Genomic DNA, 12,667 nt, shown 5'->3' on the forward strand with positions numbered 1-12,667 from the left:
CTCAGGTGTTTTGACAAAAAGATTTCGCTCCGATGCAATCCCAGATTAAAGAATTTCCTATCAGAAAGACGTGATGCAATATGACCAAACTGGACTCCTAAGCTCCTTCTCTCATTGATTTTACTAACAATCTGATTCAGGATGTAGCCAAATTTAGCTACTTGCTTGTTGTTACTTCTTGAATCGGAATTTTTTCCATCATTTTTGGAGTCCCATGTAAATAACTGGCTTCAAAGCCCAAATTTCCAAGTAACCACCTTGGTTAGCTCTTGGTGTTTTCCCTGTTTTGAGTTCTTGCTCTACGATCATGTTTCTTCTAGGAAATCTGAATGATTTTCGTCATCTTTATTATTGCAGTTGGAGCCTTGCTGTCCACTGCATGTTCCAACTAAATGCCAGCTGCTTGCACTTCCAAGTGTCCCCTGCCACAGAACCCATGGCTAGTCCGTGCTAAATTGTTGGGACTGATGGATAATTTTTGGAACTGTGGTAATGGCCATTCCCCTGAGTTGTAAACAAAGGGAATGCTTTATTAAAATTATGATAAACCAGAGACCTATGACTAAACTGACTAGCAGATGTTACTGATTTGGCTATTATAGTGTGTTAAAACGTGCACTTTGGACTTCAGCTTCTGTTCTTAGAGGAGTAACTAGTACTGAGTACTGGACTAGTCTTCCTTCCATATCTAAAATACAGTTTGTAAAAAAGTTGGACAACACAGGAATGTGATCTGTGAGAGAAAAAGACAAAAAAAGGTAAAGCCCACGATCACTCTGGCTTTTTTTTTTTTTTTTTTTTTTGAGACGGAGTCTTGCTCTGTCACCCAGGATGGAGTGCAGTGGCGCAATCTCGGCTCACTGCAAGCTCCGCCTCCCGGGTTCACGCCATTCTCCTGCCTCAGCCTCCCGAGTAGCTGGGACTACAGGTGCCCACCACCAAGCCCAGCTTTTTTTTTTTTTTTTTTTTTTTTTTTTTTTTGTATTTTTATAGAGATGGGGGGAGGGGTTTCACCGTGTTAGCCAGGATGGTCTCGAACTCCTGACCTCGTGATCCGCCTGTCTTGGCCTCCCAAAGTGCTGGGATTACAGGCGTGAGCCACCGCGCCCGGCTGGCTTTTTGATTCAAGGCACCTTTTAAACTGTGGCACAGAAAGGAGAAAGCCAAAATAAGAAAGTGGTCACACTGAGCTAAGGAGATAGAAATTAGAGTTCAAGGCGCTGTTGAGTTGGATTGCATTTATAGACAAGAGAACTATTTAGAGATGGGACTCTAGAAATCGGCACAGGATTACCTCGAGTCTTTGGCCAAATACAAAGCTACACATATTTAGGGGAATACTTTAAAAGGTTAGGCAAAGAACAGCTGGGAACAGATCAACCCTAGGAGCACACGAAGGGCTGTGAGACAGTTGAGTACAGGCCACTCAGAGTGAAGAGATTTTGTTTAGCTCCCCAATATTAATTAGAGATTCCAGGTATGACATGCTTTAGAAGTAGGTCCAATCTAACTCTACACAAAAGGCTATTTTAGACCTGCTTTAACAAAGATAAGACGCTTATTAAAAAGCAAGCAGTTATGCATGTAATTTAATTACCTGCTAGAACAAAATTTAACACTGTCTTCCAAAATTCAGAACTCAAAATTGTAACACCCATAATATCCAGCATATAATTTTTAAAAAGCTAGATAAAAAAGCAAGAAAGTCCATATTAGCTAATAAAAAGATAGCTAATCAAAACAGAACAAAAATGGACAAAAATGGTGGAATTATCAGATGACCACCTAAAAATGAGTATTCTATGTGTATTTGTTCAATTTTTTTAAACCATGAACATTGTGAACAGCGAATAGAAAATATCAATAGGGACCTTTCAATGAAGATATGGAAATTCAAAAGTTGAAAAATGCAATTCTGAAATAAAGAAAATGCTATAGATTAGACATCACAAAGAAAATGGCCAGCATACACTGGAAACTACACAAACACAGACAGGGGAAAAGGATGAAAAAGGAAGAAACAAAAAAAACGACAACTTCAGCGACATGTGGGCACCACTAATTGGATAGAAGTGGTCTATCCTAATTTTAACTAGAGTCCTGAAAGAAGAGAAAGAGTGAGGGGGAAAGGTGGATATATTTGAAGAGAAAATGGCTGAAAATTGTTCACATTAAAGGAAAAATATAAACATATAGAACTGAGAAGTTTAATAAACTCTAAGTAAGACACTCACACACAAAAATGACACCACAGGCTATCATAATTTGATTTTCAAAATCAATAAAGAAAAGGTGATCTTAAAATCTGCCAAAGAAAAACATATAACAAATACATAAAGGGCACAAAAATAATCAAGAACAACAACAACAAAAACTGCCCCGCTTGCATTTTTTTTTTTTTTTTTTTTTTTTTTTTTTTTTTTTTTTTTTTTTGAGACGGAGTCTCGCTCTGTCTCCCAGGCTGGAGTGCAGTGGCGCGATCTCGGCTCACTGCAAGCTCCGCCTCCCGGGTTTACGCCATTCTCCTGCCTCAGCCTCCCGAGTAGCTGGGACTACAGGCGCCCGCCACCTCGCCCGGCTAGTTTTTTGTATTTTTTTAGTAGAGACGGGGTTTCACCGTGTTAGCCAGGATGGTCTCGATCTCCTGACCTCGTGATCCGCCCGTCTCGGCCTCCCAAAGTGCTGGGATTACAGGCTTGAGCCACCGCGCCCGGCCCCCGCTTGCATTTTAAATAAGATTAGCCAGGAGACAATGGAATACCTTAAAGGGCTGAAAGAAAAGAAATAGATACACTTTCAACATATCCTGTGAAAATATTGACAAAGGCACCAGAGGAACATAATGAGCAAGTAAAAATCTTTCCAATTAATTGTGCTGGAACAACTGGATATCACTATGAAAGGAAAATTGAACTTCCATTTCTACTACACACCATTCATAAAAAAAAAGAAAAGAGATGGACTATTGGCCTAAACACAGGTGAACCTTCATGACTATGGGTACGCAAAGCTTTCTTAGAACACAGAAATTAATAATCATTAAAGAAAAAGTTAATAAATTACATCTCATAAAAATGAGAACCTCTGCTCATTAAAATACACCACTACAAAAACAAATTGTCATGCAACAGACTGGGAAAAAGTATTTGCAAAACATGTGTCTGACGAAGGACTGGTATCCGGGACAGATGAAGAACTGCTAAGATTCAACAATAAAATACAAACTATTTATAAAATGAACAAAATGTTTGAACAGTCACATCACAAAAGACATACAGATGGCCAATAAGCACATGAAGAATAAGTGCTCAATATTTAGAGACATCAGGGAAATGAAGAATTAAACTACAATAAGATACCACCATACACTCACCTATAATTGCTAAAATGAAGAAGGCTGACAACACCAAATCCTTAAGATGTAAATATGTTGATGGAGGAATATAGAATGATATAGCCACTTGGAGCAAAAAAAAAAAAAAGGTCTAACAGTTTCTAATAAAACTAAGTCAGTAATTCCACTCATAGTTATTCATCTCAGAGAAGTAAAAGCAGCAGTCCATTAAGAAACTTGGATAAGAAAGTTCACAGAAGCTTTATTCAAAAGACCCCAAAACTGATAACAACCCAAATGCTCACCACCCAGAGAATGAATAAACAAATCATTCTGCATTCTTAAACAAAACAAAAGCAAACCAAAACCACTCCATGGCAAACAAAAGGAGCAAATGCCTGATACACACAACAGCATGCGTGAATATCAAGAACATTTGCTGAGTGAAAGTACAGTTATACAATAGTGCATTCGGTATGAGTCCACATACATAAAGTTCTAGAATATAAAAAAAAATTATTCTAAAAAGGAAATAAAAACAGTTGTACTGTTGGAGGAGGTGAGAAAGGTGGGGGTAGAAAGGATTGACTGATGGGGGAAGAATGTTACTCTCTGGTAATGGTAATATTCTTTATCTTAATAGGATATTAGATAATGCATATATATGTATTTCTCAAAAATTATCAAATGGTACACTTGAATTATGTAATTTGCTATTCTATGCAAATTTTACCTAGAAAAGAAACTTACAAATAAATATTAAAATATTGATAATGATAAGGAGCTTAAATGTTTACTGATGTCTGCATCTACTTTGAAATGTATCAGAAAATAAGAAGGATTGATGTACTGGCAGAAGAATGAATAGATATGTGATAAAGCAAAGATAACAAAATGTTAATGGTAGAATCTAGGTAGGTTGAATTACTGCTCACTGTGTAATTCCTTAAAATCTTCCATATATTTGAAAACTTTCTTAGTAGAGTTTTGAAATATAAAAATTAAAATGAAATAAGACATTTTTAGATTAAAATAAAGAGAATTTGTCACCAGCAGATGTACATCACCAGAAGCATTAAATAGTTCTTTAGATTAAAATGTTACCAAGAATGGATAGTGTCAGAAATAAAAAATAAGCAAATAAATTTTAAAAATGTTATCAGTTCTTAACTTCTTAGAAGACAGTTATTTAAAGCCAAACTTTCACAATACATTGTAGTACCTGTAACTCATGCAAAACCAAAATGTATTATAGCACAACACAAAGGATGACAGAGAAGAAATGGAAATATGCCATAGCAAGTTTCTCATAAAATATGTAAAGTGATTAATTCAAGACAAACCGATAAGTTTAGGGAAAATATTATAAACTCTAGAGAAAACAAAACAAAACAAGCCCCAAACAAAGAGGAAGAGCCAAAAGTCCCCAAAAAAGTGATAAAATAAAATACAATGAAAATACCAATTAATCTAAAGGAGATAAAAATAAAGACAGGTAGACAACAAATAGCAAGATGGCAAACTTAAAGGCAGTCATATTCATAATTAAAGAAAAATGGATTAAACATTCAAGTTAAAAAGTAGAAATGATCAGATTGGATCCAATACCCAATAATATGCTGTAAATAAGAGATATACATTAAGTATAAAGTATAACAGTATAAAGATGCTGATAGGTAAAATAAAAGAATGGTAAAAACATATACTAATTATAAGAAAGCTTGCAGTGAGCCGAGATCGCGCCACTGCACTCCAGCCTGGACGACAAAGCAAGACTCCGACCCCACAACAACAACAACAACAACAACAACAACAAAAAAGGCTGGAATGGCTACATTCATATTAGACACAGAATATTAACAGAAAAAAATGGACATTTCACAATGTAAGAGTCAATTCATCAAAAAGACATGTCAATCCTAAATAAGCATGTATTAAATATCACAGTTCCAAAATACATGAAACAAATACTGGCAGAACTGAAGAAAGAATTGGAAAAATCCCTATTATACATAAAGATTTCAAAACCATTCTCTCTTTTAATAACTGAATAACAAAGTATATTGGAAAAATCAGTAAGGATATTGAAGACATGAACAACATTGACACCAATCGTCTTAGTTGACATTCACTGGACATCACACTTCAAACTACCAAATATGCGTCTTTTTCAAATGCATAGCAAACGTTTACCAAGATAGGTAGTCTGCAAATACTTCTTTTTTAAAGTACCAATAAGCTTAAAAAGAATAAAATCATGCAAGGTATGTTCTTTGGATACATCGGAACTAAATAAGAGATTAGAAATTAGAATCAAGTGTGCAGCACTGTGACAAAGCTCTCATTCCCCATTGCCTCAGTTTTCACAGATACCCTGGAAGTTGTACCTGAAGGATAAGAAAAGGAAGGCTTGTACCAGTTGATATACACAGCCAGCACTGAGTCCAGAACTTGAACCCAGGTCTATCTAGAACAAAAACCTATGTTTCTCCACTCCATAATGTAGTTCTTTCAGGTAGTTCTAAGTCGGAGACACCTGCTCCCAGACTTTTATCTTCATTTCTAATTTTTTACATTAGCTAAACTTAAATGACAACATGAAATGTTACGAATAACTTTATCAAGAGTGAACATAAAGCCAACACTAAAATTCAAATGAATTTTCATATATAATGTAGTAAAGCAATCTAGAAAATTCCAAGTGTGTTTAAATTAACACATGTCAAAATAACCTTTAGGTCAAAAAGAAATGAAGAGAGAAATTAGAAAATATTTTGAACTTAATAATAACAAAAACTCAACATTTCAACATTTGTTGGATTTAAAGTAATCCTATGAGGAAAATTCATAGCTCAGAATACTTATATTGGAAAAGAAGAATTACTTAAAAATCAATGATACAGCTTATACTTTAGGATGATTGACAAAAAAGAAAATGAAATGCAAAGTATGCAAAAAGAGGAAAATAAGTATAAAAATAAAGTAAATAAAACAAAATATATAAACAACAGAGAAAAGTCAATAAAAATATGTTCATTGAAAAAATTAGCAAAATTGAGAAACCCTTATCTTGACTGATGAAGGACAAAAACAGGCAAAACACAAATTACTAACATCAGGAGTGACAGTGGAGCATCACTAAAAATCCTGCAGACATTAAAAGGATAATAGGAAATAATCTAAAGAAAAGTATGCCAATAATGTGACAACTTAGATGAAATAGAAAAAAAATGCCTTGAAAGCCAAAACTGCCACAAGAGGAAACAGAACATCTCAATACTAAAAAGGACACTGAATTCATAATTAAAAGCTTTCCCAAAAAGAAAACAACAGCCCAGATAGATATATGAGTAATTCTTTTGAGCAAGAAATAATACCAGTTTTACTCATAGGCTTTCACATAATCACAGAAGAGGGAACATTATCCAGCTCATGTAATGAGACCAGCTAAACCCTGACATTAGTCACAGCATTACAAGAAAAGAATGCTACAAACCAGCATCCTTCATGAACAAAGATATGAGCAAAATTTGGTGAAACCTCATCTCTACTAAAAAAAAAAAAAAAAAAAAAAAAAACAAAGAAAAATTAGCCAGTGTGGTGGCAGGTGCCTGTAATCCCAGCTACTCAGGAGGCTGAGGCAGGAGAATCATTTGAACCCGGGAGGTGGAGGTTGCAGTGAACTGAGATTGCGCCACTGTACTCCAGCCTGGGCAACAAGAGGGAAACTCCATCTCAAAAAAAAAAAAAAAAAAAAAAAAGAAAAGAAAAAAGAAAAAAATTCTTAACATGAACAACAATCTGCGACAAAATATTGGCAAATCAAATCCAGTAATATATACAAAGGACAATAAATCATGACAATATGAGGGCTTATTCTGGGCATGCAAAATTGGATGAACATTTCAAAATCAGTAAGTATAAATCATCACACTGAGAGATTAAAAATAAAAACATATAATCCTCTCAAAAGATCCAGTTAAGAATCAAACAAAACTCAACACATTCATAAAAAAAATTCTCAGCAAACTAAAAATGAAAAAAAACGCTCATGAAAATAAAGGTCATCTACGAAAAAATCCTATATATAAAAACTGAAGCTTGCCCTCTAAATTTGGAAACAACACAAAGATGGCTGCTCTCATAACTTCTACAGAACATGGTACTGGAGGTCCAAAAGAGTGAAATGGACAGTAAAAAGTGATTAAAGTTATGAAATTTAGAAAGGAAGAAGTAAAAATCTGTTTTATTATGGAGACACAATCAAGCATATGGAAAATCCTAAGAAACTAAACAAACACCACTCTAAAGTTCAAAAGGTCAAGATCAATATATAAAAATCAATTAATAGCATTTTCAATGAACAACTGGAAAATGAAAATTTAAAAAGTACTATTACAGGCCGGGTGTGGTGGCTCATGACTGTAATCCCAGCACTGTGGGAGGGAGGCTGAGGCGGTTAGATCATCTGAGGTCAGGAGTTCGAGACAAGCCTGGTCAACATGGAGAAACCCCGACTCTATTAAAACTATAAAAATTAGCCAGGTGTGGTAGTGGGGACCTGTAATCCCAGCTATTCTGAAGGCTGAGGCAGGAGAATCACTTGAACTCGGAAGGTGGAGACTGCAGTGAGTCGAGATCACTCCACTATATTGCAGCCTGAGTGACAGAGAGACTCTGTCTCAAAAAATAAATTAAAAAATAAAAAGTACTATTACAATAGCATCAAAAACAAAACATTTAGGCATACATTTAACAATATGTATGCAAGACTTGTACAATCAAATCTAAAAGAAAAAAATGCTGAAAAATGTTAAGATCTAAATAAATGGAGAGATATATTACGTCCATGGATTGGAAAACTCAGTATTGTAAAGATTTCAACTTTCCCCAGACTGATTTATAAATTAAATACAATCAAAATATCAGCAGGCTTTTATGTAGAAATGGACAAGCTGATACTACAATCTATATGAAAAAGAAATATGGCTCCTAAAATAGTTGAATCAATCTTCAAAAAGAAAAAAGGGGGAAGACATACAGTATTTGATTTCATGACTTACTTTAAACTTTAAAACTATGTTAACCAGGATAAAGTGGTACTGGACTAAAGACAGATAAACAGATAAACAGAGCAGGGAATGCAGAAATAGATCTACATTCATAGAATTAATTTTTGGGCTGCTTTCAGAACAATTCAACAAAAAAAGGAAAGATTTTTCAATATGATGTGAGAACAACTGGTTATCTATATGGAAAAACAAAACACTAAACATTAACCCAATACTTCAGAGTATGGGGAAAAAAAAAAAAACTGGATCATAGGCTTAACTCTAAAAGAAAAATCTACCAATCTTCCAGAAGAAAACACAGAAGGATATCTTTCTAACCTTAATACCTTTCTAACTTTAGGCAGAGATTGCTAATACTGAATTTAGAAACCACTAAGCATAGAAGAAACTGATAAAATAAATGCCATCAAAGTTTTAAAGATTCTGTTTAAAAGCAAATGAATTCACAAACTGGGTGATAATATTAACAACTCACACATCTGACACAGGAGTTTTATTTGAGATATATAGTATCTGTGTGTATATCCTAACATATATTAAATTTAAAAACAAATGACCCAATAACAAAACTGAGCTAAAAATTTTAACAGATACTTCACAAAAAGATCTATTAGTTAATGACCAATAAGGCCATGAAAAATTGTTCACATCATTGGTATCCAAGAAATGCAAATTTAAAATACAATGTAATAACACTATGCATCCATTAGTATGGCTAAAATTGGAAAGTTTGACAGTTCCAAAAGTTGGTGAGGAAATAGAGTGCCTGGAATTTGTGTACATTGCTAGAGGACAGGTAAAATGGTACAACCTCTTTCGAAATTGGTGTGGCAGTTTCTCATAAAGTTAAACAGTCACCTTGCCTTATTCCTTATCATGCTCTTATTATAAAACAATGGGCCAGGCGTGGTGGCTCACGCCTGTAATCCCAGCACTTTGGGAGGCCAAGGCAGGAGGATCACCTGAGGTCAGGAATTCAAGACCAGCCTGGCCAACATGGTGAAATCCTGTCTCTAGCAAAAATACAAAAATTAGCCAGGCATGGTGGCACATGCCTGTAATCCCAGCTACTTGGGAGGCTGAGGCAGAAGAATCGCTTGAACCCAGAAGGCAGTGATTGCAGTGAACCGAGATATGCCACTGCACTTCAGCCTAGGTGACAAGAGCACAACTCTGTCTCAAAAATAAAAAATAAATAAAAATAAATACATTAAAAAAAAAAAAACTGCCTCCTCTGTAATACTTAGCTTTAACTGACTATAATGAAATTTTGCTGTCAATAAGACCTATACCAGTGTCTTTCTCTCATTCCAAGTGTTAGTCTTTTCTTGACGTCCTTTTCAGGAAGTACACAGAATGCTTTGTTAATAAATTTAGAGTAGGCCCATACATGTAATGTATGAATGTGAACTCAGATATAACCTCTGAATTTCAGCATTAGTTGGCCCAGAATAGAAGCCAAGTGAACAAAACCACAGCTCCTCTGCTACCAATGGACGTGCACAGGTAGGGCTAAAAGGTGACTCTGTATCAGCTTTCAGCACAGATCATCTAGTTGACAGGGTCCACCTGTCACCTCACATTCCTGACGCTGTCCCTAATACAGCATTTAGAGCAGGGGCTTCTGTAAAAGGGGAGCTACTCCAGTAGCTCTGGGAGGCAAACTTGTGCTTCACTCCTACATTACACATTGCTTTGATTGTTTTGATCCTATTCATTTGACAGTAAGTTATTAATTTATGTCACCTTCCAAAATTATTCCCCAGGATACATCCCTCAGAAGACAATCCCCACAAAAAGCTCCATACTTAAGAAATCTGGAGTCAAATACATATGAAAACATCCTGCACTATAATCCAATTTCCTGCAGATATTCCTGTCAAATGTTCACATATTAAATACTTGAATGGGTCCTAACTAAAGTAACTTGATTTTGTTTAATCCAGCCATGAATGATACTTATTTGACGATAAAAAGCCTTTGTCAAATAATACTTATGAAAATCTTATGGAAATAATGAGTTAATATTTATTGAGCATTTCATATTAGGTATATATGCCAATAACTGTGCTGAGTACTTTAAAACCACCTGATGAGGTACTGGTATTATTGTGTCTACTTTAAATATAAAGAAATTGAGGCTCAGAGAGATTTACTTTTCACAGAATTAGGATGCGCAGAAACCAGAATTTCAACACACGTGGTCTGACTCTAGAGTATCATAACGCATTGCAGGACAATGCTAATTCTTAGCAGTGTTCCCGAGAACTCAATTTGGGAAACTGCCTTACATCATGTACTTCAGTCTCTCCTTTTCACACTGGCTTCTGAGGAGCAGAAGCAATGAATTACCCTGAATTGATCCACTAAGACTTCATACGAGGCATATACATTTCAGGCCTTTGCTATATAGTTTTTAAATTGTAATGAAAGTTTGAGGTGAATCCTGTTTTTCATCAGCTTTAAAAAAGCATTAAGTCTCACTGTAAAATGTAACAATTATGTGCCATTTTATTCACTTTTGAATAAATATTACACCCTCTATACACCACAAGCCAGGATGATTCTGAATGACCTGATTGCATGTGTGATAACTCATCACTGCTTTTCTCAAGACCATTGAAAACATCCTTCAAGGGATTTTCTGGGATTCTATGTTAGGTGAGAGACACAAAGAAAATTTTAGACACAGTCTGTTTTAGGAACAGCACTTCTCACAAGAAGGCTTTATAATTTGCATTTATTATAGAATAATATAGTACTACCAACATACAAATCATGTTCATATCATTTAAAATCATAATTTAAATGATTTTCATTTTAGCAATTGTGGCTACTGGTATATTATAAACCTGCTTAAATGCTGATACATAGTGTTTAAAATGATATTATAATTATGTATTTTTTTCTGAAAATAAGCATTTAATACCTTCATTCACTGCATACAATTAGATGGCTGCTATTAGTAATGTTTTACAACTACAGATAATACTTCTAATCATGTTAAAAGATATATAATTCTCTTTCTGTTATTTGTTCAGGAAAAATTCCAAAAGTATTAGGTCAGATGATGAAAACCTTTCTATGACTCTTGAACTCTACCATGAATGATTTTTAAAAGGGTCTTAATAATTCACCAACAATATGTGGCTCTACCAGTTTTTTCTATCTTTGATAGCTTTGAATATTTTCTTTGTTTTTAATTTTTCATAATTGTACAGACACAAAATTGTGTCTCATTGTAATCATGTCGATGTTTTTAGCTACATTTGGGCATTACGGTACTAACAATATCAGAAACAATATCTTGAGTATCTTTATGTAGATGAAAACTTTCATATTTTTCATTTAAGTTTGATTCATTACTGTGGGTTAGATGCCGTCGGGCTAGGCACTGGAGCTCTCTTGTTCTCAAGCTCTCCTTTTGTCCTTATTCACCACAAAGTTACATTTGGAGTTGAGAGATTCATCACTGACTGCATCTATTACCTTTCTGCTTCACCGTGGCTGCTTTGGCAACTTCGCCTTTGGCACTTCTAGCATGACAGACATAGCTGCGCTTGAGATCCTCAGAGGTAACTTTCTTGATGCTCAAAATCTGAGTTCTTGTTTCATCTTCCGTTCTACTGTGACTTATACTAGAAATAGAGGGAAGCAAATCAAAGCATTTGGGAGTGACTCAAGCACTATGGACTGTGTATGAATCAGACAAGTAAGCAACCACAGACCCCCACTACAGGTGAGGGCAAGGAAGGTTGATAAGCTGAGCTACCTACAACGCAGCAATTACAAAGTATTAATGGTAAGATTCTAATACTATACTATACCATCTACACTACACACTCTGCCATTGTCTAGACCAAATCCCAATACCGGCTTCTTTTTATAGATCTCTCTTCAAAACGAAATGTCTCTTTTGCTTAGATCTCTGAGCCAGAATGCTGTATCAGTTTAGAGAGAAGCTTCTGGGGCCAGGTGCTTTTGGGTTTTTATCCAGGATTTGTTAATTTCTGGCTATATACTTTGGGTGAGATAACTAACTTTTTCCAGGTCTTAGGTTCCTCTTTTGGAAAAGAGGGAAGTCGTAATGCCCACACAGTGCATTACATGTATTAATTTATTCAGGAATTCTGAGGACTGAATACGCTAAGGCATGAATATAAGAATAATGCTTAATAACTATTCATGTAGGTATTATTGTTATCCCATAGGAATAGTCGTTGCATTTCAGTGATTCCCAAAGCATGGATTCTGAACACAG

The 12,667-nt window shown here is 35.1% G+C and overlaps 1 protein-coding gene across 3 annotated transcripts in view; it reads right to left on the reverse strand.

Moving 5' to 3' along the window:
• Nucleotides 1–12,667, reverse strand: part of IL1RAP (interleukin 1 receptor accessory protein) — a 149,677-nt gene that overhangs the window by 20,973 nt on the left and 116,037 nt on the right. For all 3 annotated transcript variants that reach the window (XR_007723316.1, XM_050779255.1, XM_050779256.1), the window contains exon 8: nt 11,896–12,044. Coding sequence is in view for 2 of the 3 variants with exons in the window: in XM_050779255.1 (XP_050635212.1) it covers nt 11,896–12,044 (149 nt within the window). In the remaining variant the exon portion in view is untranslated. The remainder of the gene's footprint in view (nt 1–11,895; nt 12,045–12,667) is intronic.

This window comes from Macaca thibetana, chromosome 2 (genome assembly GCF_024542745.1).
Source record: "Macaca thibetana thibetana isolate TM-01 chromosome 2, ASM2454274v1, whole genome shotgun sequence".
Lineage (NCBI taxonomy): Eukaryota > Metazoa > Chordata > Mammalia > Primates > Cercopithecidae > Macaca > Macaca thibetana.